A 27,436-nucleotide genomic window follows, 5' to 3' on the forward strand; every position below is an offset into this window, starting at 1 on the left:
AAAGCAAGATATATATTTATTTTAATTATTTTATAATATTATTCCCTACGTCGGTTAGCCCCGCCTCCCTTTAGCCCCTCGCATTTGTTCCCATGGCAACAGACAACAACACAGTCAACGGATCTCGTGTTGTTGTCAAGTTTATGAGTAAGCTAGCGACATTTAGCGTTACAACAAAAACATTTAGTTCGTTCTTATCAGTCGTAAAAACTTGTTAACAACAAACTAGGAACGTTAGCGGTTAGCAAACTGTTTTTAGACGAGCTAACGTTTTAATTCATTCTCCGTTGACACCAATAACCGAGGACCATGGTGAGTTCAAGGCCCCTTTCAGTTAGCTGCTAAATCCCACTTCTCAAAGGCTTCTCAATTTACTTAAAGTATGAAAAGTATTCATTGTGCAGTAAAATGTTCCCTGATATATTTGGATTAATATTACAGCTGCATTAATGTGTGTGTTGTATTTTACTGCTGTGGTTGTGCTAATTATTGTGCTTAAGCTACAGCAATGCATCATGTTTTAACAAATGTTCATGTGTTTGTAGCTTGGCTGAAATGTGAGAACAACATCTCAGAACAACAGCTTTCATTCAGATTTGTGATTTTCCAGTTAAAGAGTTTTATTAAGAGATAATTTTCTCAACACATAAAGGAACACTTCATCCTTCAGTTTATTAGAAAAAGCATCTACATCACCACATTTGTTTTTCTCCGAACAGGAAGGGAATTTAATGTTGTGTAAAGTAACTAAAACTGTAATGTAGTGGAGTAAAAGGTGCAATATCTGCATCTGAGAAGTGGTGGAGTAGAAGTATAAAGTAGCATAAAATGTAAACACTCAAGTACAGTACAAGTATCTTGGATTTATATTAAGGATATGCACTTAGTTACATTCCACCACTGTCTATGCACACACGTGGTAATGTTACTTCCTGTAGAGACTGGGATCCAGCAACACAAATTCAAGGAACAGCTCTGATACCCGCCGGTACCGCATGAGGGCCCCCACCTCTCAGGTGGATGAAACCCTGTTTGGGAGTCCAAAACGGGTGAGTGAGTGATGCCCATATTGTTCCACCCCAGACAATGAATTGTTGCTGACAGCATCAGCAATGCTGCTATGAGCCCAGGGTCATAGATCAGTACAATGTACCTGGATTTAAACATCTGTTACTGAGTGTGATGTGTTGCAAGGGTGGAGAGATCACAAGTTATGAATGGCTTTGTGAGATGTTGCTAACACACTCTGTTACCACAGTTTGACAAAGGTGGAAACTCAGCTTCCAATGCTCCAAAGAATCAGTCCCAGAAGATCCAGGAAGGAGCGACTGTTCAAATCGTCACCAAAGACCTCATTCGCAACATCAGGTACACTCACTGATAAACTCTGAAGACCAGTTTGTATGAAAAGCATGATTCACATTTGAATAGATAATGCAATACAATCCCTATAACTATAATATGTATTGTGATATTGCAAAAGTGTTTACATTTAAGTGATTATGCAGTACTGAAACCCCAAAAGCACAGGTAACGAACCAACACCTGTCATTATGCCAGGATCCCATTCAAGGACCCTTCAGGAGAGTCCATCATTATACCATCAGCTGAGTTTGAGCGGATCACCTCAACGTCCCGTGTTCTCACCAAGGAGGAGAGGGAGGTCCTGAGGGAGGCTTATCAAAGAAAGAAAGAAGAGGAAGTTGTAGGAAACATGAACAACTCCAATCAAAATAGTCCTTTAACTTGCTGATTTACAATAAGACAATAAGCACTTTGCGCTTTTATTTATTTATTTCATCCAGAGAGCTGCAGAGGAGAGGAAGCAACAAATCTTTGAGGCAGACCTGTCCCGTAAGGAGAACCAGGCACTGACAGAGCTGGAGCTAGAGGCCCGGGACCGTGCCCAACGCTTGGTGGAGCGGGCCAACGCTTTAAGGATGGAGCAAGAGTGTGAGATTAAAAAGCTCAACAAGGTAGGAAGCAGCTGCAGACATGTGGACCGCAAAAGTGTGTCTTGAATGTGAACCCGTCAATCATTGTCATCAATACTGTGTGTGTGTGTGTGTGTGTGTGTGTGTGTGTGTGTGTGTGTGTGTGTGTGTGTGTGTGTGTGTTGTGTGTGTGTGTGTGTGATCCCCTCAGCTGATTCTGGGTGCTCATTGTCAAGCCACACGTGATGCCCAGCTCAATGAGAAGAAGCAGATCCAAGCAGAGCTGTCGGAGGAGGAGAAGCGTCTGGATGCCATGATGGAAGTGGAGCGCTGCAAGGCCTTGGACACTGTGGAGCAGATTGATGAGCTGCGCAAACAGCAGAGAATCGGGTGAGAAGAGCGTTACTGGGAAACACACACAAAGTCATTCATGGAATAATTTGCACATAAATTAATAAAAAAAAACCCTTTAGGGATAAAAAAAAATGTATAGCTTTAGTGTAGTCATCGTGTGTGTGTGTGTTGTGCTCTTATAATCCAGGGGAATGCAGAAGATTTACGACCAGATCCAGAAACATCGGGAGGACAAGCAAGTGCAAGACGAGATAAAAGAGCAGGAGAGACAGCAGATACGAGAGAAGCAAGAGGAAATGAACCTGGAAGACTTCAAGGTGCAGACCCAGCCCGTGCAGAGACACCGAAGGCACTCGACAAACATCACATACACGCTCAGCAGCCACGTGTATGCCGGGACACTTGGACTCCTTTTCTTCTCTGACTGGTTTTCTTCTTCCAGGCTCTGGAGAAGAAGAGGGAGGAGCAGCAGCGTCTGCAGGAAGACATCCTGCGCATTAATGCAGAGACCATGCAGGCCAAGGAGCGGAGGAGAGAGGAGGAGAAGCTGGCTGACATGAGAGATATGGAATACATACAAAACAAAATGGTCAGAAGAAAAGCTAATCATCTCCATAGACTAATCTCACACTTTATACATAACTCACTTTCAACATCTTTAAAATATAGTTTTCTTTTTTACATTTCATGACCTCTGCAGGGACGGGAGGCAGAATATGAAGCAGAGCAGAAACGAATCCACAAGGAGAAGGAGTTGGACATTGCCAGGCTGAGGGCCCGGCAAGAAAAAGCAACAGACTACAAGGCAGAGCAGGTGAGAAATAAAACTACCAGCTGACCAATACCAGCACTCTAATCCCTAATCCCATTTACCTTCCAAACAGAGTCATGGGAGTTAAAGCATTCCCAATTTTGTGTGTGTGCATTTGGAAGGATGAGGTCCGTGCTCGTAGGAACCAAGAAGCCACAGAGAGAGAATGGAGGAGAAAAGAGAAAGAGCTCGTTTCAAAGAAAGCGCAGGAGGAAGCGATGCTGAGGGCGGCTCGCTCGGAGCAGGTTCACTGCAAAGAGCACTTCCTGTCGATCGAGGCTGGCCGGGAGAAGGCGGAGTTTGAAAGGGCGCTAAAGTAAGAACCACCAACAGTAGGACGCTTCAATCTGTGCAGTAAAAATGCATGTTGGATTAAAGGGACAGTTCACCCAAAAATCCAAGTTGTTCCTCTTACCTGTAGGGCCATTTAACAATTTTAGTTCCCGAGTGTTGGAGTAGAAATGTCTGCATTCTCTTCTTAATATATAACAGTTGGCAAATCACACCAAAACAATCTAGATTGATAAATAGCACTATAGGTAAGAGGAACATAAATAACGCCTTAATGGGACAGTATTTCCATTAATTCTTATTAGTTTACACATTCAGTTATAATATTAGCTTGTAATGTTTCTCCACACAGGGTGCAACAGGAAGCCATCATCAAACTGAAGGAAGAAGAGGACAAGCAGCGGCAGAAAGCAAACCGTCACGCGGAGGCCATCCGGAGTCAGGTGAAGGAACGTGAGCTCTCAGCTGTAGCTAAGCGCAGAGAGATCTTCAAGGAGGCGGATCGGTTGGTCGAGGAAGCCCGGCAGAGACGCGTGCGCCTCGATGAGATCAAAGACAAGAAGCTGAAGGAGCTCAAGTAAGTAGTGGAGAACAGGCCTTTGTGGTGGCTGATATTTTTTGGCATGACTGTCTTTAACTGAATGAACCTGACATGTGTTTGTCGACGTGCAGGGCGACTGGGCTCTCTGAGAAGTACTGCAGCGAAGTGGAAAGGAAGGCCCGGGCCTGTGCACTCTGATTCACTCACAACTGGATTCAAATGGTGCAAAGTCATCACATTTTACGGGGTTTTTATTTAAGTAGGAAGAACACATTTCAAGTATTAATGTAACTTGAACATATATACGAATGTACCAATAAAGGTTGTATTGCACTTTATAAGCTTCTGATCATTGGTATGCACACATTTGAGTGGTTCAGTGTTTTAGCATCGCTCTCTGAGTGGACACATATTGCAAAAACAAAAACGTTTCTACTTCCTGTCACACAGACTGACTCCACGGCAGACTGGGTACACTTTTTTGTTTTTATTTAGGCTAGTATTTCCCTTTCAGTTGAGTCATATTCTTCCACTTATCAATGACAGATCCCCTTTATTATTAATATGCATGACAACAGAAAGGAATTCAACTTATGTTAGGGTTAGGATGACACTTTACACACACACATACACACAGCTTAAAGCATGTAAGGAAGTTAAGTACATCAAGGTAAATACAGGCTCTTATTTCAGACCACTCTTGACAAAGAACTGGATGTACTGAGACCTAATTTCTTCATCTTAACCATCTAAGCACACAACCTACAGGAGTGTTTATGGATCTATTCAAGCTGTCATTAGGACACCAGCCTGTCTTCTTTTGCCTCCTTGTTTGTTCTTGCTGCGAAGCATTAACCGGAGGAGGAAAACAGGACAGGAGTCGGTGGAGGACAGATGGGTGGGGTATCCATCTAAAAGTTTTCAATTCTTCATGTTCACATCTGTACACGCCAAAAAAGGAATGGTGACCGAGGGGAAACACTACAACACCTGACATACACGGGCCTCAGCACGAGGAGGGTTCCGAGTAAATACACACACACACGGTACGGTTGAGGGGTAAGGGGCCTGGGGTTAGGTAGCCGTGGTCCCGTCCTTGCACATACACAGATACAGTCTCACACAAGCACTGTACACGGCACACGAGGTCACCTAAATACATGGAGCCAACGAAGGAGAGCTAACATCTAGGGTGGATTCAATAACCCAGCACAGGCTGAGAGGGGGTTAAAATTCTTATTTAGACCATTCAGGTCACACTTTCTTTCACACACACGCACACGCACATCCACACAGTGACATACGTCTGTATGCATTTAAAACTCCATAAAGCTACACGCCTGTGCAGAATATACTATCATTACTTAGTGTTGCTAGCTATAGCCATTGAAATGGCAATATATGTTCAAATATTATATGTAACCTTTTTTCCTCAGAATATACAATGATGAAATGCATTATACAGACAAACGAGACAATGTAAGCTGTTCACATGTTCAGTACATCAAAAGTAAGAGCTTCTCTACAATAATTTCTTCACAAGTGCAAAATCCAATGTTCCTCCACCTACTTCAAAGGTTTGTTGCTGAGCTTTAGCAAGTCCACTTCCGCACAAACCATAAAAAAAACATGAAAATAACGAGACACAAAAAATAATAATATTCTAAATAAAGTAGTCATAAATATGGAATGTGAAAAAAACAAACAAACATGTGGTCCAATTTCTTTTCAAACAATACAAATAAAGTCCTTCAATGCAGTTAAATGTTTTCTCTTGTAACAGGACACCATAATAAAAAAATAGTACTCAAAACGAGAGTGGGCTGTTGCTTGCTTGTGGCCCCCGTTGTGAGAAGAAGACCATGGGAAGCTGGTGAGGAACACAAAGAGAGAAGGACAGATGGAGGGAAGGTGTTGGGTCAAGTTGTGGTGGTGTGGGGGGGAGGGGGAGGGGCCGGGGTTGTTGGGTGTTCACATGCCATAACCGAAGTTGGGCTGTGGGGGCTGGCCGTAGCCTGGTGCTGCTGTGTAGCCGTAGCCATAGGGCTGCTGGGGAGGCACGGCCACGTTGGGGCCTGCTGTGAGCATGAGCTGGGGTGTGCCTGCAACAGAAACATCACAAGTCAAATATCATCTGTAGCTCCTTCACTGTTTCCACAACCAACGACTCTGCGTGGGGAGTTTTAAAGAGACTGAATCAGTTGCAGATATAAAGACGAAGTAATGACCGTGACATGTTCGGTTCACTAACTCTGCTTTACGCTTTGAGTCATACCCGTCTACTTGCAAAGGGAAAGGAGTCTATTGCCTATTTGTGAAGGGTTCTCCAGTGTTTAAAAGAACCTGAACGCTACGTTTCCTTTACAATCATCCTCTTGAGTGTCGTTTACCGTAAACAATAGGTTGGGACTCGGTAGCCTGCTCCTCCTGTTTCCTCAGGGACTCGGAGGCTTCGAGTTTGTCCACCTGTGGAAAGCACAACAACAGTGACGGTGTCAAACGCTTCAGTTTCACTGTGGCCGACGGGGCTCTTGAAGAGCAAGGGCTGAAGCGCCGGGTTTGTATTAAACTGACCTCTGGGTTATTTCACTGGCTGACGGATGGGACCATTCCTGACAGGCGAAGACGAATACAGTCCAGATTTAAATAAAGAAAAGGCTGCAGGAGGCAGGCCTTGCTAAAGTGTTGGGAGGGCCGCTATGAGGCAAAAGGAGCAACTACAACTAGAGAGCTACTGGCTACTCTATCAAGCTCGGCTATAACAGTCTATCAAATAGACATCCACTTGTTTGTGGGAAGTGTTAGGGTTTGGGGGGGGGAGACGGAGACTAACAGCTACTGGGCAATAATGGTCCCACCATCCAGCCACCCAAATCATCTACTCTAACATGTTGGAAATGTACCAGTATGTAGAGAACCAACCCCTAACCAGTACACACTTACTAACACCCACAATGTAAGTTTGTTCCTCTCTTTTCACAATATCTGCATATTGTTGCGTTTAAGTTGGTGGACAGACGCAGAGCACAACACTCGCCTTCGCTCGCAATCAGGATTTCTGCCAGTAATAATTCTAATACATTTGTTAAGCTTCAACTTTAACCCTAACAGGAAGTGAAGACTAAACTCTACTAATAACATACAGACATTAAGTGTGCATCCTACCATTCTAACACTTCAGTGCAGCACTCGAGCCGTTTGAGAACCACCTATAATAAAGGACCAAGAGGATATTTTTAATTTAATAATTTAAAATGTTCTAAGGGGAAGACTTACCCCCCTAAACCCCCCCACCAAATAAGGGAAACCCTGCCTCGTCTGTAGACATTAACACACACTGGATATTCATGGGACAGGTAAAGTTCTCATTCATAAAAAGAATGTGTATTTATTTTTAAATGCACAGAATTACAAACATTTACCAAGTTTCTACAGTTTAGTATAAATAATTGTTAGAATAACATTAATCTGCCGATTCTTTCATCAATGATTATTCATATGGTCTGTAGAATATCAGTGAAAAGATATTCAGTTTATTTATTCATCTATATAATTAATAAATGCCAAATTGTTTTGCCTGCAGTAGAAAACTGCATATAAATAATAAACACTCGTCTCGTTTGCCTTTTCAAACCATTTCCAATCGACACTTGTTTGCAAACTAATGATCACCAACAATGTGCAGAGTACCGTCAGTGTGTTTGTAAGTTTTAACATTGGGGGGGGGAGGCGTGCTCCCGGCCCTCACACGTGACCCAATTAAGTCACTGCTGCGTAGAAAACAAGCTCGTAGCAGCCGTGACAATCAAACTGCCTGTTGGGTGCTTTAGTATTTGCTAAGCAGCTCAGAGGCAGACGATGACGAGGGGAAGACTTGAGATAGAGCTTCAAACAAGTCAAAGAGTTAAGCAGCCAGCAGGAAGCTTGAGATGTTCCCCTCAGCTACGGCAGTGTGCAGCTTAAATACTGATACGATGAGTTAAAGACGATGCTAAATGATGCAACAGGTGGCTTTCCTCTTACAGTGGTTTTGGGTTCAGTTCTCTACATACCGTCTGGTTTACTAGACTACATCATTCAATCTGGTTAAGCAGGCTGTTTTGAGAAAAGACAGGCTCTTGATTGGTTTCAGAAGAGAAGGGTTGAGACGCATGCTGAAGCGGCAGTTGAGTTATTGTCTTCTTGAAGAGTGCATGAGAGAGAAAGACAGAGAAGCAGAGAGTATCGTGGAGGGAGTGTGAGAGAGGGTGGAGGGGATGCTTTTATACAGCCAGTTCAAGGTTTCCAGAAGCAGGCACAGCCAACAACGACGTCCCCTAGCCTGGCCTGAGTGCTGCTGATGCTACCAAGGGAGGGGGAAATGCATGCTTTTTGCTCTACATGTATGTTTCCCCCCCAAAGAACGCACCCAAACAAATTTGCTCTCAAGCTGTTTGTTGCTTGAAGAGACCACAAAGAATACTCAGGACATATACTGTAGAAAAACACCCCTCAAAATGTCTCCAAAGTTTTTTAGCGTCTGTTTTTCTATGGCATCGAGTTAAAGTCAGACAAACATGGAGAAAAATAATCTGAATTCATGGTCACTTCATTCAAATATCGCCACACTGGCTCTTCTATTACTCCAATTAGATCTGACACTCAGCTGCAGACACTGCTCACCCCTCTCAACATGAAGATAGTCGAGAATTACTCATGTGAAATGTCTGCAGCCGAGTGGAGTTACAAGACAGTTAAACATTAGCATGTATCTACAAGTCTGGTGAGAAGAGGACCTGACCACAACAGGTGAGGTTGTTATGCAGAGTGGCGCTCTTCACCCGCGCCCAGAGAGAGCTGATGGGTGTGCTGGCTTAAGTGGATGGCTCAGTGTGTTTTAGGAGACCGGCTGTGACCGGATCCAGGTGTTCCCCTCGGCTACGTGGGGCTTTATACCCTGCAGCTCGTGGTATTTCCGCTGCAGGGTACAGCACGGCTCTACTCAACTCACTGGTTAGCACCTGCTACTTTCGTTGGTACCGAACGAGCCGAGCCGATACTAGAAGGTGGAGTTAAAACACCGCAGACCACTGATTGGTCAGAGAGTGCGACACGGGACATCCTGCACAAACCCGCCATCTTTTAAAAAGCCAAGCTACCATTAACCCGCAATTTAGTTTGGTTGCTGCTGAAAGGATTCAGCTAGTGTTGCATCTCGGCAGGTGAACACAAGCAGCACTTATTAACACTGTCACGTCCTGAACACACTGGAGGAATCCATCGACACCTCTTCTGTGTTTTAAGCCCAATAACTGGGTTTGATCCAAAGCCATCACTGACACCAGTAACCCCAGCAGAGCCCTGAGGGCTGGGTGTGAAGAGCCCCGCTCTGGAGTCTCATGGGTTGGTAGGTGGTCTAGTGGAGATGTGGAGTTTACAATCAGAAGCAGCAGAGTGACATGGGAGGGGGGGGGGAGAGGGGTCATGCAGTTTCTGCTAAGTTCACTCCTCCAAACTACAGGCTACAGGACAGGGGAGAGGGGTCAAAAAGAATGATTAGAAAATGGATTCGACTTTCACCTTTTCCTTTATCGCATCAACCTGGAAAGGAAATTCAGAGAGGCAACTTAAGGAGAAAAAAAACAAATGGAAGTCTCCCAAAATAGAAATTGACAGAGAGAGAAGAGCAAACACAGGGCTGGTCACTTAAAGACACCACGAAGATCCTGAGAGACAGAGCGGGTAATAACGCCACTGTTGATACAAATGCAGACTTGAGATCACGCTGGTACTGTGAATGTTCCCCTGGTTGCTTACAACGGAGTACAAGATAAAATACACATCTGGTCTACTAAGTTTAAACTCATGTACGTCATAATGTACAATGTTATATATAATGCAAAGACTTTACGTCACTAAACAAATGATTCCTGACAAACTACGAGATCTCACTCAGGTGCGCTCGTCTGTTATGAAAGCAACAGGTGGGTGTTATTGTTATGTAACAGAGATAAACGTGAGGACAAGCGACGCAGCAGTTATGAATCTCCTCTGGAACACATTTGTATGGAAAAGTAGCTCGAATGGATGGAAACCCAAATGAAAAGGAAAACACTGAGTGATGACACGTGACTGACAGAAGCATAGGAAGATGAGCATGAATGGAGGAAAGAATAGGCAGCACTGGGGGGGAGGGGGGGGCTTTATCTTTCGTACGGGGGGGGAAACGGTGTGACGCTGCTTATAGTTGAATAGTATTTGCAAACACATTTTAGCAGATGCAGGTGTCAGATGGGCGGAAACCGACCAGAGGAACAGTGTCTAACAGAGCGTCCTGAATATTAGACTTCTTTCTGAGGTACACGCGTCTGAACACGTCTGAACACGTCTGGTGGGTCTCAGGTTTGCAAATACAGCAGGAGAAGAAACCCACAGTCCATATGTTCTTTCTAATCATCTTCTTTTACTGTAGTTCCCTTAGAATTGCAAAAGGCACCTTTAAACATGTCGCAATATACTTTTCTGTCTGAAGAAACCTTCTCACAAGCTCGTTACCTCTCGCCAACCCACCTTAGAGAGATACTCCCTCATGACCTGGATGAAGTATGGCATGGAGAAGTCCATGATGTTGTGTCGCCAGGCGGTCTCCAGCACCACGTCGGGCCGCAGCAGGTCGTAACAGGTGAATAGGCAGGCTGCAAAACACTCCTTCTTGTCCTCGTTCAGGAACCAAGCCAGGAGCTCCTCTGCCAGCTCGATGTCTTTGGACTCTGATGCGTACTGCATGGCATCCTGCAGAGCACAATTACACTATTTTACATTTCAGTGCAGTCAGTTGGGTGAAGGTGTGATGCTGCGATTTATATTAACTCGGTGGAACTGAAGTGCACACTGAAAGTTATTCTTTGTTTTAGTGGCACCTTATAGAGCTTGTCCTTCTTGCAGAGCTCCACACTCTGTTTCCAGCGGTTGTTGCCCTTGAAAAGGTAGGCTGCGATCCTCCTGAACTCAATCAGATCATGCTTCTCCAGCCCTTGGGCCAGTGAGATGTTGTCAAAGTTGTCGTAGGCGTCGATCGAAGTACGCACGGCCTGGATGAGAGAGAGAGAGAGAGAGAGAGAGAGAAAGAGAGAGAGGGTTATGAGACACGACTGAAAAACAAACTGTGACTTGTTGAGTGAGATGTGCTGCAAGTAACAAATCATTAAAATTAAACATATACTGTTATGATACAATATCAAAACATCATACCGCATAGTCCTCCTCAATGATGAAGAGGTTGTTGAGTGCTTCATTAACAGACTTGTTGTTGTGAGTCTGGACAGACCTCAGGTACGGTTTAACCAGAGGAAGCTGTTTCACCTGAATAAAATAAGAATTTTAAAGTTATCTCTTATATAAAACTCTTTTTTTGGAAATACATACAACCGAACACTTTGAGAACGGGTCACAGAAAGTAATAACGGCGCAGGACCTTGCTGAAGAAGTTGACAGCGCGTGAGTGGTCCAGTCTGGGAGAGAGGACGATGAGCAGGTCGTTCAGTAACAATGGTTTGAACTCCAGATAAAACTGCACGGCCTTGTAGTACAGCTCCACATTGGCCACCTACAATGAAAATCATGCACATGCTCAGTACTGTTATTAATATACAACGTGTTACTAGAAAGACAACTCGCGTCGCTAATCAAGTAAAAGTGGTTTTCTTCTTTACCTTGGTGACAATGTCTTTGAACTGGCCCTCCTTCCAGGCGTCGGGTGGATGGCTCATCATGGTGATGATGGCGTTGTCGTACTCCTCGTACTTGTCGTAGAGGAACACGAGCTCCCCCCAGAGGTGGGCCTGCTCTGCTGCCCTGAGAACCTGACACACACACACACACACACACACACACACACACGTTAGTTCATAGAATCGGTAAACAGATCAGCACAGCCCGTCTCTACATGCATGCCATGATATTCTTACACCCATCGTACTGTCACACTACAGGGTCAACATTAAAAACACATCATATCGCTGTAGATGCCTACATGCTCCTTCCCTGCTTAATGAATTAGATACAAGACATCAACACAATGTAGAGTCAACACACGGGCCTCAAACGTTTCTTTATCTTAAAAAAGGCTTCTGTGGACAGGTGTTGTAAATGAGCTTTTCACTACAAATACTAAACACAGTGCACTTGTATCAAAATATCTTTAAAAAGGGAGCACATGCCAGTTTATAATTCCATCCTTGTTTATCGGCTCACATCACAATAAACATACGTTTACCTGTCTGCGCAACCGCCTTTATCGAAATAAGACCGTTCATCTGGTCCTAATGATACTGTGATAAACCTTAAGACCTGAAGACGTTGCTGTGGTTCCCCTCGCCTACCTTTGGGATGTTGACACGGGACCAGAAGAGCTCCAGGTGCTCCCTCATCTTCTGGGGTTTGAATTTGGAGTAGAGGATGGCCAGCTCCGTGAACATACCCATGTGAGCACGCTCCAGCCCCAGGGCGGCCTCCAGCATGGTGATCAGCTCCTCAAAGTAACCGCGGTCCTGGAGGGAACAGACGGACTTAATGACACTAATCAGAACCCCTTAAACCAGTAACACTTCATTTTAGGGCAGAGAGATTATTTCATTGGAGACTTTGAGAGTTGGGTTAAGTTCTGCTGAACCGGCACAAACAAAACTCAGATTTACTGCCATAAAAAGGTGCAACTAAGGTTCAATATCGGTAAATAATTACAGACGCTCTCCCTCCCTACACTTACCATCTGCAAGCTTTGACATTAGGTATTTAAGTGCAAGACAAGGGCAACCTAAAGCCCTACTGTCCTGAAACCAGAATACAATATGTGCTCAGCAGTTACTCAGCATTCATAATAAGTGCTGCAAGTACACCGGCCCCAGTTCCCCAGAATACCTGGTAGTAGTTGATGAGTTCCTCCAGTTCATCAGCGTGGACGACGATGTGCAGGCCGCACATCTGGGCAAGACGGAACTCTTTTCCTTCTACACACGCAAAACACACCTGGAAGAGAATCAAAATCAGAAAATGTGTTTTAATATCGGCTAGTGGGCAGCACAGGGCTTCATCACCATATAGGAATGTTATGTTGTAAACTATAATCTGGCCGTACTCTTTATGAAAAGAGTTAAAAAAAGATTTCAAAGATTGCACTGTTGTCGCCCTTCCTCACCTCCTTCCAGGTGCGAGTGCTGTTGGCCTTGCGCGCTCCGTCCACAGCTGCCTGGTACTCTCCCAGGTGCACCAGAGTGGAGGCCAGACGGCCGAAGTTGGAGACGTTGTTGTAAAGCAGTTTGGCTGCGTCGTACATCTTGTCGTCATAGCAACGGTCACCCACCTGCAGGAAAATGAAAGAAAAAAAAAGAAGAAGCACAAATCAGCAAAGTGGGCAACTGTAGACAGGTGAGAGAGAATTAAGTGGTAGAAACTCTGCGTGTGTGTGTGTGTGTGTGTGTGTGTGTGTGTGTGTGTCTGTGTGTGTGTGTGTGTGCCGCCCAGGACCTACTTGCTGAATGTGAGCGTTATTGGGTCCGTTGATGAACTCTTCCAGCTCAGCCAGGCGGTTGGTCTTGGCCAGCGCAAAGATCAACTCCGTTTCAACGTACGACTCGCGGGCCTTCTTACGGGCCATCTGCAGAAACTTCACCAGGTCTTCCCAATTTCCTGCACACAAACAATCAACCACGACCAGTTTCATGAGCACAGCAACCTACTGTACAATTACCAGCGCTGGAGCCAAAGCTTCATTCATAACGTCCACAGTGGAACGATGTGGACGAAACAGTTTGCTCACACAAAGGGAAGCCCGCACCTGTATTAACGGGGCGGTATAGCAGCACCATAAAATACATTTATAAAACCACAAAGTTCCTCTTACCGCTTTGAGCAGCAGCTTGTCCCACCTCCATGTAAGCAGAGGGGTCATCGGCCTTGATGTAAGAGTCGATGGCTTCTTTGACCAGGCCCTTCTGGAGCTGGGCCTTTGCCAGCTGACTCCACACCGGTGGCTCGTTGCAGCGCTCAGCAAACTCATAAGCTCGGTCCAAGTTACCGATGTGCTCAATCAGAACCTGGACAAAGTGAGAAACATTCAGATCGTGTTACATCAAGCTCACATGATTCTGGTGGCCATTATAAATCAGGTTTCAGAATAACACGCCGTCTTTAAACTATACACAAACAGCAGAAAAGCTTTTGGGTTCATGTCCCGGGTTTTTAAACACTGCTGAGCAGTAATCCACTGACCTGCACCGCAGAGGTGTTGACATCAAACTTTTTAAAAATAGCAAAGGCTTCCTCAAACAGCTCGTTGCTGATGGCGATGTTCGCAATGTCAGGGGCATCATAGTTGTCCAGACGGTTGATGTACTCCATAACACGTGTCCGATCAGCTTTAATGGCTGTCAGGATGAGCAGATTCTGGAGGTTTCTGAAAGAAACAAAAAGGACCGTCTCAGTGAGATGTGGCTAAAAGAGAGAGGTCAGCTGCATCTTTCAGAACCACGGATATGCAGCCGGCCATAAACATTTGGGGTACACAGGTAACATCTCTCTCACCTGTGCTCGCTAAAGACAGAGTTATCCAGGACGATCTTCTCCAGAAGCTCAATGAGCTCATTGGGAAGGTCGGCGGTCATGAAGGCCTTGACTGTGACAGACACCTCCTCTGGATCCTGGGTCTCAGACAAGGCTGTCTGAACAACCTGCAGCACAGAGGGACAACAGACTTAATGCATTTTATGTTTCAAGTACATATAAATAAAGATCCAAGATTACAATTTAATACGACTATAACAAAACTGGTAGATAAAAAAAAGAGATGAACATTGTTTAATGGATCCAATATGAATGTCAGCTGCCTTTTGCAATAACAATTTAAGTTGGGTCGGACCTGGTCGATGAGTGGTCTTCTGTAGTTGTTGGTCTCGAGCAGAACGCTCGCCCACAGCTCTGCATCCTTGCGACGCACAAGGTAGCGGGACAGACTCTTGAACAGCGAGTTCTCATTGCACACCTGGAGCATAATATACAAACAGTTTACAGGAGAGGCAACAGCAGTGGATAAATGTCATGAAAGTAATGCATGCACATTAGAACATTTACAACAACATGGTCATATTTTTCAGTTTAAACTCACATGAATCAGTTCCTGGTCACATTGTCCTCTTTCATAGGCCACACAGGCCAGGTGGGGGTCTCTTTTCTCGCAGTACTTGCCCACCACACGGCTGTCGTAGAAAGGGTTCTCCCTCAGGAAGCGCTCAGGGTTGTTGTTGCTGTCGATGTAGATCTTGGCCAGGGCGTTGTGGGTAGCAGGCTCCTCACAACCTTCATGAATACGAGCCTCTAACCAAGGCAGCAGTAGCTTCAGTCTGGAGGAAGATACACACATATTTCACAGCACTGTCGTAAAACAACTTCTGACCAAGTGTTACAATAACTCGACTGCTATGCAGTTCCTTTGCATCCCATCTTCTTACCGATTTCTTTTCTCCACTTCAGCCACCAGTTCATCAGTGGAGAACTGCCCTCTAACCACCATAATCAGGTTCTTAATCACATCCTCAGCACAATCCACGTCCAGTAATCCTCCAATGACTACCGGCAGACGGCTTGGGTTCACCTGGAATAAATGATCATTAAGTTACTACATATTCAAAGAACAAATAGTTTAGAAGTATAAAACGTATAAAGCATTGATAGTAGACGAAGCAAAACTCTAAGATGAGTCAAATGTTACTTTAGTTACTGTTCTGGATTTTAAAAAGCACAAGTTCCACCAGGCTAAGAAGTAGTAATGTACCTTCTGCACGTAGATCTCGATGTATTTCTGCAGGCTGTTGCGGTACAGGTACAGGACCAGATCGTGGACAAAGTCAAAGCGGTCACACACAATGATCAAAGGCAGCTGGTCAGTCAGCTTGGCTTCCTGTAGAGATAAACAGAACAATGTGTATTGGCTAATAGATCATGTGGCAGAAAGGTAAGATTATTTATTCTGCACTGGTCCATTACCTTGAGGAAGTTCTTCACACGTTCAGGGTCGTAGCAGTTACTCTCTCGGCAGATTCTCTCCACCTCTTTGATCTGGCCCGTCTTGCAGGCGGCCTGGATATATTTGAAGTGGACCTCTGGGTCCTGGCTGAAGTTCACAATAGAACCCAAGAAGTAGAACAAACCTGAAAGACAAAAACAAAAGTTACCAACGACAATGATCTTTTAAAACGTTCTGTTGGAAGTGCTGGGTGCATCTCCAGCTTACCTTCAAAGCTCTTGAAAGACTCAAAAAGTTCAGTGAGGGACTGAGTAGTGAGCTGCTCATGGTACTTGGAGGCGACCTGGACACAGATCTGCAGGTTCTGGCGAATGTTTGCTGACAACATGGCCCTCAGACACTCCAGAGAGTCCTCCACTGACAGGGAGCCAAAGAAATTCACCAACCACTGCAGAGACAAACAGAAAACAATCAGCAATACAAAAGCAAATCTACAAAATAGGCTTACAGTCACGTTTTGAGAGTATTTTTTCGTGGTCCCTGGTCTGTGTTGTACCTCCGGGTTGAGAAGGTGCGTGTGCACCACAGCGCGCTTAATATCATACAGGTCAGTATAATGCTCCAGCGCCCTCTGCAGGAGACCGGCCTTCTCACACAGCTGTGCCACATGAGCACGATCATAGTGGGTGAACATCTGATTGCCTAGGATGGCGTCTGCAACCTGCAAGACACGACACAGCGGCATTTCAGCATGGTTTGAAGCTACGTAAACAGCACACACGGCAACAGGATCTGCTCTAACTGACCATCATTAAAGCCATATAAAACTCACAACCATGATGATAATTGTGTTCTTCTTGGCATGTGTACTTTAGATTCATTTATGTACCTGTGGTGCATGCACCAAGTTCATTTCCAGCAGGCGTGTCTGCAGTGGTCCCTCCATGGGTCTGTTGTTCTTCAGGGCATCTAGTAGGAAGGATGTGCACTGCTGGATCAGGTTGTACTCCATGAACACATCAACAATCTGGAGACATAAAAGAGAGAAATAATCATTCCTTTTTCCTTACGTGCTAAATGCTACTACTGTGAGCTGCGCAAACCGCTTAGTGGAAACTCCCCGCCGATATTTTGCCAATCTGATGTAGGTGCTTGTGATATTAATACATGGTAAACGTGTATTTTTACCTGTGTAATGTCAGCAAGAGGCTCTTCATCCTGGACCAGCATCTGGGAGAACTGAAGGCCCTGCTCTGGACTGATCCGCATTACGTTCCTTAGCAGGAAGATCCAGTCTGGAGTGTAGCCCACCTACAGGGACAACAGAGCTTTAAGAATAACAGCCCTGTTTCTGAGGTGGGCCATAGCTATGATGGAACCATAGAACACACAGACATGTAAAGACAACAAAACAAAATAGTCTTTTGGAGGATCACAGTCCTTCTCTGTACCACAAGAGTCTTATTAGTGTTCACAAACCTTCTTGGCATAGAGGACAATCTTCTGGAACTGTCCCGTCTCTGCAAAGCACTGAATGACCTTATTGGGGACGTTGGCTCTGAGGTAGACGCTGAGGGCAAGAGTAGGATCTACAGACTTTACCAAGTCTCCAAGCTCCTCAGAGCACTCCAGCTGTAAACAAACAACTAAATTATCTAGGGTTTACAAATTCAGGACAAAACAATTAAGGAACCAGGAGAAGTGCATCAGGGAAACCGCACGGATGCACTTCAAGCAAACACAATACATGTAATCTTCAAGCCTCAGCACTGATGTTGTTTTTGAAAGAACAGGAATTAGTCACATTGAAAGAAAGAGCACAATACCGGGTTTCACATTTGGAAAGATGAACCCCTAGTCACATACCTTGTCCTCTTTCAACCATTTCTCCAGCAGTTGCTTGCGGCCCTGCTGGAGGACCGGCCTGCACAGCTCCAGAGATTCAAACTTATTGAGTTGGCCTTGGTCCAGCAAGATGCCAAAGTATTGGAGCAAGGGAGACGTCTGGCCTGGCTGGGCTGGAACACTCTGGAACCGACGGATGGTGTCTGGGGTCCGCAGGATACCCTGGAAAAGAAAGATGGATGGAAGTAATTAAGTGACTGTGGGAAGAATCACTTTGAGATGTCACCTTTATGCATAGAAGAAAGGTGCAGTACAGTTTCGTTAGGTGAGCATTAAGGACTGTAGCGTAAGTAAGATTCAAAAGATTCCCTTTAGAAACACTGAAAAACTGCATCCCAAGTTAATCTGTGCTTTTAAACTGTATGTATGCAAATCAAACCGTGTGTTTGTCATACTAAGCTACAGAGATCTGCTTAGTGTCAACCGTCTGAGCTTGCATTAGCTGAACTGTGAATGTCACGTTGTTCGATCCCGCTCTGAGTACACTGGCAGTACCTTGGGTGCATTGGCCGCCACCTTGGCAGCTTCGGAGTAATTCCCCGCTGCGAAGAGGGTGTTGAACTTGCGGGCAAACAGTTCCTCAGCACCGGCAAGGTTGTTGCGGACAGCCATGCGGAGAGCCAGGTCTGGGTTCTGGAGCACATTGGTGATGTAGGGAATGATGTTTTCCTCCTCGACGCACACCGACAACACCTGGAAAAGCACATGTGCATGCTTTATTATCTGTACACAACAGAAGATACCTAATTGATGGCATTAAAAAAAACATTTTTTACCAGTTCAAACCATATATAGTGATATAAATATATAAAAAGGAATCATTGATTAGCCAGAACACCTACAGTAATCCTGGGTTGAGCACCACACACACACACACACACACACAGTGAATGGAAATAGTAAGCAAGTAATTAATAGCAACAACTTGACACCTGCCCGGTATAAACAGTGCACTCTGTCGACAGTGAAAAGCTGGCACCTTCTTTGTACAACTTCTGTATGCAAAAATAGATTTAAGTGAATTACATCCTAAGACGTGTACTTGTCACATTCCTAAATTACAGGGAGGGATTTTCGCGTGTAATGTTACATATGTGCGTGTGTGTGTGTGTGTGTGTGTGTTACATGTTAGACCTGCAGGTAAGAGCCAAGAGCAATAACAGGATTAAATTGTGTCTACTTGGCCAGGCTAAGCCCTCCTGCTGAGACTATCACATGCTGCCCGACAACGAAGATGCTGCTAGTTATTTTCAGAGATTTTCTCAGGCAAGGTCACGTGACAACACCCAAGGACCCACGCTGATGGACAGAAAGGCTGACATACAACAGGGAAAGTGAATCACCATCAAATATCAGTAATAAAAGACCAACATAGGAAAGAATCTATTAAGTATTCACACATACGGACTGTAATCATTTCTTTAGGCTTATAAGAGGTTGCATTTGTCCACCATTTAATCTCTTTGGCACAGCCAACATCCCACAGCAAAGTATCCTAGTGTCCAATTAATAAGCAGCCGATTCTGTGTCCCGACGCAGACGTCTGTACTCTGTGACTTAACACTGCATGGATCCTACAAACACTGTTAGCCAGACACCTGATGCCACTTCATCAGTCCATCCAAATAAGAAGCAATCAGCTAGAAGTCATATCAGATCTACATGTACATCAACGTACCTGTCCTTTCCTGTTGACTCCAATGATACCAGCAGTGGGCTCGTGGGGGGCAGTGACAAAAATGGTCTCCCCGCTGATCCTGTTCATGTAGATGCAAGTTCCAGTCTCCAGGTCATACAGGTGGATGTAGCCATATTTGGTGATGAGAAAGACGACATCTTGCTTGGAACTGATCTAGATGTACGGAAAGAGAAAGATCATTATTAAAATGCCATTCAGCAAGACATTGAACCCAGAGCGATGCAAGTATCTCCAGGTGTTGTCACACACACTGAGTGGCGGTCCAGCTTCATGTTTTAACAGCACTTAAATAATACATCTCAATAGCAAAATCAACTTGTTTTCAATGATGCCCCTTATATTAATCTTAAAGGCAGTGATGAACCAGTGGAGAGTATTGTTTCCCACCAGAGGAGAGGCGAATCTTAGTCTAAAAGAAAAACAGGCAACAAGTACAGGCAACAAGTACAGGCTCGACACGTCTACTTGTTAGTAGTTTTTGTACCTGCATGGCAACAGGGAAGTCATTCTGGGCTTCTGGAGGAAAGAAAACATCCACAGCTTTCTTTGGAAATGGCTGGTTCCCAGTAGGCGGAGTCCCCACTTCAATGATATGCAGCTAGAAGCAAAAGGAGACAAAGTCAAGTTACTTTGTCTCTGGACAGTCTTTATGTTATTTTAAAGCAGCACATTTGATTTTGATTCTTATTGATTTTCCACTTTATTTTTTTGCAGCCGTCAGCCTGAGACTTTGCAGCCGCTAGTACATCTTACCTTTCCTCCTGCCTGTCCACGCACAGCAAAGCAGAACAGGGTTGATTCTTCAGTGTTGCCCTCCATTTTGAACTGTGCAAAGCCAGCGGCATGCCCCTCAATGGGCTGAGACACCTTCCTGTCCACGGAGTACAGCTGCATCGCTCCGACAACACGGTTTTGCTGAAGAGGAGAGAAATTCCAAAAGTTCGGTCAAAGGCGTCTATTGATTATTTAACACCTGTGCTTGCAGCATCACTGTGATGATTTCTGCGGTTTCATTACATAAACCTAACCTGCAATATTTCATACACGTATATCTTTATATCCCATACTTTGAAACACTTTTGCACTCCACTTTACGGTCGGTGAAACTATATACACACACACACACACACACACACATTACAGTTACAAGGTTAGAATTGCCTGCAACAAAAGCAAAACGTTGGGTACAGTCTGAGAGGAACACTCTGTTGTTTTGAATGAAGGCTTTGTTCAAAGCTGACAAGTGAAAGGGCAGAAAGAGACCTTGGAGCAAAAGTTTAATAATAGAATGAATCAGCAGTCATTAGTTACAGAAACAGGAAGCTTAGCGTCAACATGTGTGCAGATTTAAATAGGAACATGTTCCCATGACCATAACAAGCCTGAGTTAACCAAAACATCTTTAGAATCCAATTGTACCGTTGCGGTTCAATAATGATCGAAGGTCTCTCACAGTATATGTGATGCAACTCTGTGGGGACATTGACTAAATGTAAGTTTTAAAACATTTACTTCTTCATCTTTTGGAGCCAAAACTATTTCAAATGTAAATAATACATAAGGGTTCTGAAATTAAATGTTTCTACTCTACATTACTGGGCAAGTAAGACCTCGTAGTGTATTATTAAACTGTTCTCCAACGCGATCACTGCCGATACCGAGTATTTAGTCAATTTGTTAACAATATTTTGCCAAAATGATTACCTGTGCTGAAATGCCAATGAGCAGCAACCACTTCTGTTTGGCGTCAGTGCGGTAGTTGATGATCTGACACCCTGCCAGGCTGGAGTGACGGTCGAACACTTTGATTGGCTGAGAATCACCCTCCATGCTCCAATGGTAGACGGCATTGTCCGTCACCAGGGCAACGGTGTTGAGTGAGATCCACTTCCAGAAGGTCACGTCATCCGTCATCGTGTGAGCCTTCATCTTGCTCTTCATCTCAATGTTGAAGATCTGCAGGGTCTTTGCCGCTGTAAACATTCAGAGCGAAGGTCAACGTACAGTGACGCAGATGAATGCTGAGACAAACACACTCCAATAATAATAATAATAATAATAATACAAAAAAAGAGAAGCAAAATCATTTAGTGACTAAAAGCTACCACACAAAAACACAAAGGACAACAGACGTTAGGAGTAAACATAGGAGTTAGGCATACCAACTTTCTATTGCTGGAGAAATGTTGGTAGTCAGGGTTTGGTTTGAGGCCACACACAAAGCCAGTGTCAAAATAAGAGACCAACAAAAGGGGCAGCCACTGTTGGATCTGCATTCAGTTAGGTCTGATGCAATAAACTATGAAAGGAAAGTTGAGGCTGAATACGCAAAGCGTTTGTGATGTTTACTAAAAACCCATCTACAAAACGGATTTTTAATTTAAGAACAGTGAGACAGTGTCCACTGACATTAGCACTGCATCAAAGGAAGTCCCCCTCATTCATTTCAATGAGGCCACTGTGTTGACACAGCGAGGGAGGGCATCAACAAAGTCATGCTGTGCAACATCATATGGTAAGGCCATATATTGGCTAAATCGGCATAGATGCAGAGACAAGCTAGATTCATTTGCAATGATCAGTGTATCGCTACTGTTGACCTTGTAATCATTGCAACGGATGCTAAAATAATTGTTATTTTCCAAAATGATAAAGTCCGGTCTCATTTTGCAGTCTTTTGGTGTTCGATTAGCCTTTAAACTCGTGGGTCTATTACTCAAAATGGACCAATTTCATGAAAAAGGACGTCTGCATCAATAACGCAGTGCTATTTTAAGTCTAGATGTTCGCTTGGAGATACACTTTATGTGCTCCTCAACAATGGTTCACCAATGGCTTCCATGTTGTTTTGGTACATTGTCCAATTCTCTGCTGATCTTTTCCACCAAAACCAGATCAATTAGGAACCAACATCTGGAGGACAAACATTCCCCCTACTAGAGAAATGAAACTCCAAGCATGTTGTTATAGCTCTAAAAAGGGAATCACATGGAAATGTAATCCTGAAACGAGGGACGTGGGAATGTTTGGTTGGGTCTGAATGCAGATTAACGAAAGACGACCACAAAGCACACAAACAGATGGGATGGGAGAGGATGCACTCGTACCCATACTATGTTGTCTGGTCTCATTGGAGGAAAAACAGCAATTCTTTGTGGCCAAGACGTATATTTTAGATTAAAATCAGGCCCAAGCAAGCCTCAACCAAACAAAACCCCATAGTTAACGGTTATACAGCATATGAGTGACAATGCGTAGTGACATTTCTGAACAAATGCTTTGGGAATACTGCGTGTATAGTACATGGAAGAATGAGCTGCCTACAGAAAATACAGTGACAAGTAGTGAAGTGAAAATCACGATTTGTCTAGAGCACAAATACTGTTACAGCACTTAAAAACAGCTTAATCAACGCTCACACTGAAGCCGTTTTATAAGCATTTTCTAAATTCTACATAGAGTAACTTAATGGGAATTCTTGCATATATAACCTGAACTACAACAAAGCCCAGGGTTAGATTAGTTTATACCTGAATGAGAATCAAACAAACAGAAAAAACAATGCATCTACAAATCTGTAGGACTGTACCGTCCTCTACCGTCGGACATTGTGTGTATATATATATATTATTTATTAAGAATATAGTTGATTATCACATCACAGGCCAGTGGCACACCATTCTAATGAGAACAACAAACGATGTCTTTGCACATCAAGCAAATTAAATAAGGCCAACTTCATAGGAACACGTCAACAAGACAACCAATACATAATGACTACTTATTCAACACTAGCCTAAATGTCACTGCTAGATTTTCCCGTTGTTTAAATGACCATATATCATTTTTTCTGCATGGTTTTAGCCCTTTTACTACATACATACGTACTATACATTACTACCAACCATTTTCCAAGGCACATAGTACTTTAGAACATTTGTGAATATTCAACTGCTTTTCCATTAATGCCGGTGATTTTGTTAGTCGTTGATTTTAATATTAAATTCATATAAGAGATGGCAGAGATGTGCACGTTGTTATGTGGGTGCCTTTAGATTTAAAAGTGACACAGGAACTGTATTATTGAATACTTTAGTTTAGAAATGGCAGCCAGAGTTCTACCTTTACGTGCTTTTCACACTGACTCCGTTTGCCTTCAGGTTTGTTATTTGGGAGTCAATGTCTATGTTTCAGAAAATGGTCAGCTGTAACATAAATATATGTACAGCAAATGGGACAAACACACACACACACACACACACACACACGCACACATAGTCCTTCAAGCTGCCCTGTTAATTTTTCTATGCTTGCGTTGTTATTTTAAATTCGAGCATTCATTAAAATGACCAACTATGCAAACATTTCAAGACAGTGCAAACAGGATTACACTTTGACAACTCATGATATGTAAAATTCAACTCACCGTCTGCAAACATAAGAAAGCAGTAGGAAATGAAAAAAGAGCAAAAACAAGCAAAATAGACAAAGCATTCATGACAGCATGACATTTCACTAACACTACCTTTCCTGAAATATTAATGTCTTGTTGTACATTTAAATGTGTTACACTAGATTTTAGTTACTCAACCTGACAAACAGAAATGGGGTGGTCTACGTATGAACATCAAAATGAAAAGCAGACTGTGACAGCTACATAACTGACTGACAACACAAACAAAATTTACACAAGTGACCCAATGTATTAGAAAGGCACCATAGCAAGGTATGTGACCGGCCAAAACTTTAACTGTTTACTTTTTAGTCTATGTGCTTCCAGAAACCTAGCGCACTGCTCTATAGGTGGCACATCAAGCTATGTGCTAACAGCGCTATATATGCATTTCAGCTGGAGCTTACCTTTAAGGGCAATAACTTTGCTGGCAGGGTTCATGATGGCGCTGTCTGCAGAGATGGGCCTACGGATGGGATTGTTGGGGTCGGCCAAATCGATGATGACAACCTGGGCCTGCTCACCCACTTTCTCTCTTATACAGATGAACTTGTCAGACTCCATGGTTAGAGTGCTGAATCCAATGTTGGCTGGGTTGATGCCCAGGTTCTGGAGCTGAGATATGAACACATGATTAGTTTTAGTAGCAGCCAACACAGTTTACTACGAATACTATCAAGGATGATAGAAGAAAGCACACCATGTATTCACGTTGGGGTCCTTTATGTAAAGATAGGAAATATGTAGTAGTCCAAGTGACAACGTATCACCAACACGTAAGGCATCATTATCCATAAAATCATTTCAAGTCACACTTTAAAAACAAAAATACAAAAAAGTGTCTCAAGATATATAATCTACTGTCTAAGTTACTTTTGTTTTTTATTTTAAATATGCAAAGGCAACTTCTGCAAACTCCTGGCACAACAAAACCGAAAGGAACAAGTCGCTGTGTTGGTATTAAACCCCACAAAGCATACGTCAAAAAGACAATCTCTAGTCCTTGGGTTGTGTGAAAAACTGAATTTATTATTATTATTAGTCCGTTACATTCTCTCAACTCTACAATGTTGGACTTTTGAGTTACATGGGGGCTCTGTTGATATGAACTACAGTTATAGTTGTTCAGTGCCATCCTTTAAAGGGTAAATCCCCCGTGGTGTGGTCTTTGTAACAGACTCAGTTCCCAGCCTATTATTAGGTACACCTGCATTTTATTGCGATACACTGACAGGTGTTTCTATTATTTTGTCTGCCCCATCTATATCAGTAAGAGTAGGCTAGAGAACAGAAACGTTTGTCTTATTTGAGGAAACTGCTGTTTCCTCATTGACCAAAAACCATGATGACATTATTCTATTTCTATTCTAATTGATTTTTAGCTTCTTCTTTGACATCATGGAAACCTTTCTTTAAAGAACAGAAACTCTCTGAATCAAATTGTTAAAGTGCCTTCTGGGCTGATTGGTGAGTCACAGTGTAACCCAGGGTCCCTCCCCCACAGTGTACCCCCCACCCTCTGCACCCTGAAAATCAGTGTTTCTTCCTTCTGGGTGGAGGTTTAGATTCAGAATCATAATGAGGTGTATTGCCAATTAGTTTTTCACTAACAAGAAATGTGCCTTGGTGTTTGGTGCATAAAATAAACATATTAAGAGGATATAAATATACAGGGTAGTACAAGGTCAAGAAAAATATATATAGAATAGAAAAAAACAATATGAAGATACTACAACACATTATGTATAGTGCCAAGGTGTAGAACAAAGCGGAATAAAAACAGCATTGTTCCAGCAGACATCGCAAAGCAACATTGCACAGATGCTTTGATTCAACGCTTATTTATTTATTATATTTGAGTGGTTTAGTGATTAATGGAGCCGTAAGTACTTTTATCAAGTCTGTTTAATGTCTATGTTGTTGGTTAAATGAATGCCACGTCTACAGCAAACCAAATCTACCTAATGGTACTAATAAAGTAACCTGAACCAGTTCCAGGTGTTTTATGAATATATAATATATATAATATATATATATGCATGAGAGAGAGAGAAAATGTAATTTTAGACATATTAGATGGACCGTGGACCTTGTTCACGTCCGACAGCTGGAAGTGGAGGTTGCATTTCACAGGTAGAAACCTCTACAGAATAACCTCAGCTGTTTCAATGGCCTGTCGTGACACAACCTTACTGTGTAACACAGTCAGACTGCACGGCTTCACAGCTAGTAGTTAGCTTCAGTACATCAACATCAGAGGGTCCATGAGATAAACTAACATTATAGTTACATCAAAGCAGATTAGCATTGGAGGAGACTGCTACGATTAGATGACGTGATTACATATCTCACGACACAAACTGTAACGGTTAACTGACGCTAGCTAATGTATACAGTTGCTAACCTAAATGTAGCCATGTATTAGGTCAATAACGCAAGAATTAGCCACTGAAGGTCATGAAAATGTGTTTAATGTTAACTATTCTCCCCCTGGTCGTCGTTGACAGCTAACGGCTAGCCTTGAGTCGGCTAGGCAACAGCATCAGTGCAATGAATGAGAGATGCTAGTCGTTAGCTTCGCTGCTGACTAAACGGGGGAGGGGAGGTCATTCATTTGCTGCGGGTATTGACGTTAGCTTAGCTAGCAAGCTGTCAAACGGCTGTTTAGCGGGGGAAATCAACACATAATAAGAATGTTTGTTTATTGTTTATCATACATAGCGACCAGGTTTGCTCACATACCTGCAGGTGCTCCTGGAAGCGGATAGGCAGGATTTGAGCCATGGTGGTGGTTTCCTTGAGCTTCTCCGGAGTCCTGAAATCCTAGCCGTATAGCTAGCTAGCTAGGCAGTAAAGCACCGCGCTAGCTACGACCTCCTCACTGCGCGTGTAGGTCGGAGCCAGTCAGTGAAAAGAAATAAACACGATAAAAAGGTAATATGCGGTGTTGTTAATCGTGTTTCCGAAATCTGGTATTGGTAAAAAATGTAAATATGTCCCCCTTCTGTGTGTGCTTACTGCACTGCATGGATGGATAGCAGTGGCTACGGCTGATCTTCTGTCCAAAATCCGCAATGGCGGCGGAAAGAGCCTTCCCAGTCCGGAAGCATCAAGGGAGCTCTGGAAGGACGCTGGTCCCTGACTGGTCCTGGGTTAAGGATGGATGGGTATCATCATTTTTTTAATATTAAGCAAAATAATACAATTTCTGTGTGTTTATACTCTTTTAACAGCATCACAGATTATAATATATTCTCAATTAAAAAAAGAACCTCATAAATAGCTCATGTGCGTCAGTTCCGTAACAATTAAGTACACTACATTAATAAAAAAAACAGCATGTTGTGAAAGCTTTAGTCCAACTAACGTTATTAAGCTTTCAGAGAACATATTTGTTTGGAAAATACGTAGAAGCAAACGCTCAAAATCAATAAAACAATGGCATGAAAA

General features: G+C 43.4%; 2 protein-coding genes across 6 annotated transcripts; one reads left to right on the forward strand and one right to left on the reverse strand.

Moving 5' to 3' along the window:
• The first annotated feature begins 128 nt into the window (after positions 1 to 128).
• cfap45 (cilia and flagella associated protein 45) lies at positions 129 to 4,269 on the forward strand. 2 transcript variants are annotated; one of them, XM_029445623.1, is made up of 12 exons: positions 129 to 312; positions 939 to 1,049; positions 1,247 to 1,368; positions 1,561 to 1,705; positions 1,806 to 1,976; positions 2,146 to 2,324; positions 2,476 to 2,605; positions 2,731 to 2,877; positions 2,989 to 3,102; positions 3,222 to 3,415; positions 3,743 to 3,967; positions 4,063 to 4,269. In XM_029445623.1, the coding sequence occupies exons 1-12, from the start codon at positions 310 to 312 to the stop codon at positions 4,127 to 4,129; spliced, it is 1,608 nt and encodes a 535-aa protein (XP_029301483.1). In that variant the 5' UTR covers positions 129 to 309; the 3' UTR covers positions 4,130 to 4,269. The 2 variants fall into 2 exon arrangements, with proteins under 2 accessions (XP_029301483.1, XP_029301485.1); XM_029445625.1 differs by having other exon boundaries at positions 1,259 to 1,368.
• A 134-nt stretch (positions 4,270 to 4,403) lies between these two features.
• LOC115017313 (clathrin heavy chain 1-like) lies at positions 4,404 to 27,125 on the reverse strand. Of its 4 annotated transcripts, XM_029445619.1 has the most exons (34): positions 26,729 to 27,125; positions 24,394 to 24,601; positions 23,960 to 23,962; positions 21,238 to 21,506; positions 20,287 to 20,448; positions 20,018 to 20,131; positions 19,513 to 19,686; positions 18,330 to 18,527; positions 17,796 to 17,996; positions 17,409 to 17,561; positions 17,118 to 17,240; positions 16,819 to 16,956; positions 16,486 to 16,650; positions 16,197 to 16,377; positions 15,950 to 16,113; positions 15,738 to 15,863; positions 15,415 to 15,557; positions 15,072 to 15,306; positions 14,826 to 14,948; positions 14,492 to 14,637; positions 14,180 to 14,363; positions 13,812 to 14,004; positions 13,440 to 13,597; positions 13,107 to 13,271; positions 12,830 to 12,937; positions 12,292 to 12,459; positions 11,623 to 11,772; positions 11,385 to 11,516; positions 11,162 to 11,272; positions 10,831 to 11,001; positions 10,481 to 10,702; positions 9,491 to 9,511; positions 6,322 to 6,397; positions 4,404 to 6,033 (listed from the first exon to the last, which is right to left on the reverse strand). In XM_029445619.1, the coding sequence occupies exons 1-34, from the start codon at positions 26,768 to 26,770 to the stop codon at positions 5,903 to 5,905; spliced, it is 5,058 nt and encodes a 1,685-aa protein (XP_029301479.1). In that variant the 5' UTR covers positions 26,771 to 27,125; the 3' UTR covers positions 4,404 to 5,902. The 4 variants fall into 4 exon arrangements, with proteins under 4 accessions (XP_029301479.1, XP_029301480.1, XP_029301481.1 ...); XM_029445620.1 differs by lacking the exon at positions 23,960 to 23,962; XM_029445621.1 differs by lacking the exon at positions 9,491 to 9,511.
• Between the last annotated feature and the right edge of the window lie 311 nt (positions 27,126 to 27,436).

This window comes from Cottoperca gobio, chromosome 13 (genome assembly GCF_900634415.1).
Source record: "Cottoperca gobio chromosome 13, fCotGob3.1, whole genome shotgun sequence".
Taxonomy (NCBI): Eukaryota; Metazoa; Chordata; class Actinopteri; order Perciformes; family Bovichtidae; genus Cottoperca; species Cottoperca gobio.

What these genes read in the sequence shown, in the direction of transcription:
- cfap45 (XM_029445623.1), top strand. An exon ending in TGAACCTGGAAGACTTCAAG is followed by an intron (nt 2,606 to 2,730) that starts GTGCAGACCCAG and finishes TTCTTCTTCCAG; the next exon opens with GCTCTGGAGAAGAAGAGGGA. An exon ending in AATACATACAAAACAAAATG is followed by an intron (nt 2,878 to 2,988) that starts GTCAGAAGAAAA and finishes TGACCTCTGCAG; the next exon opens with GGACGGGAGGCAGAATATGA.
- LOC115017313 (XM_029445619.1), bottom strand. Translation starts at nt 26,770, where the DNA reads ATGGCTCAAATCCTGCCTATCCGCTTCCAGGAGCACCTGCAG. An exon ending in ACAAGCTGCTGCTCAAAGCG is followed by an intron (nt 13,598 to 13,811) that starts GTAAGAGGAACT and finishes GTTTGTGTGCAG; the next exon opens with GAAATTGGGAAGACCTGGTG. An exon ending in TCATTGAGGAGGACTATGCG is followed by an intron (nt 11,002 to 11,161) that starts GTATGATGTTTT and finishes TCTCTCATCCAG; the next exon opens with GCCGTGCGTACTTCGATCGA.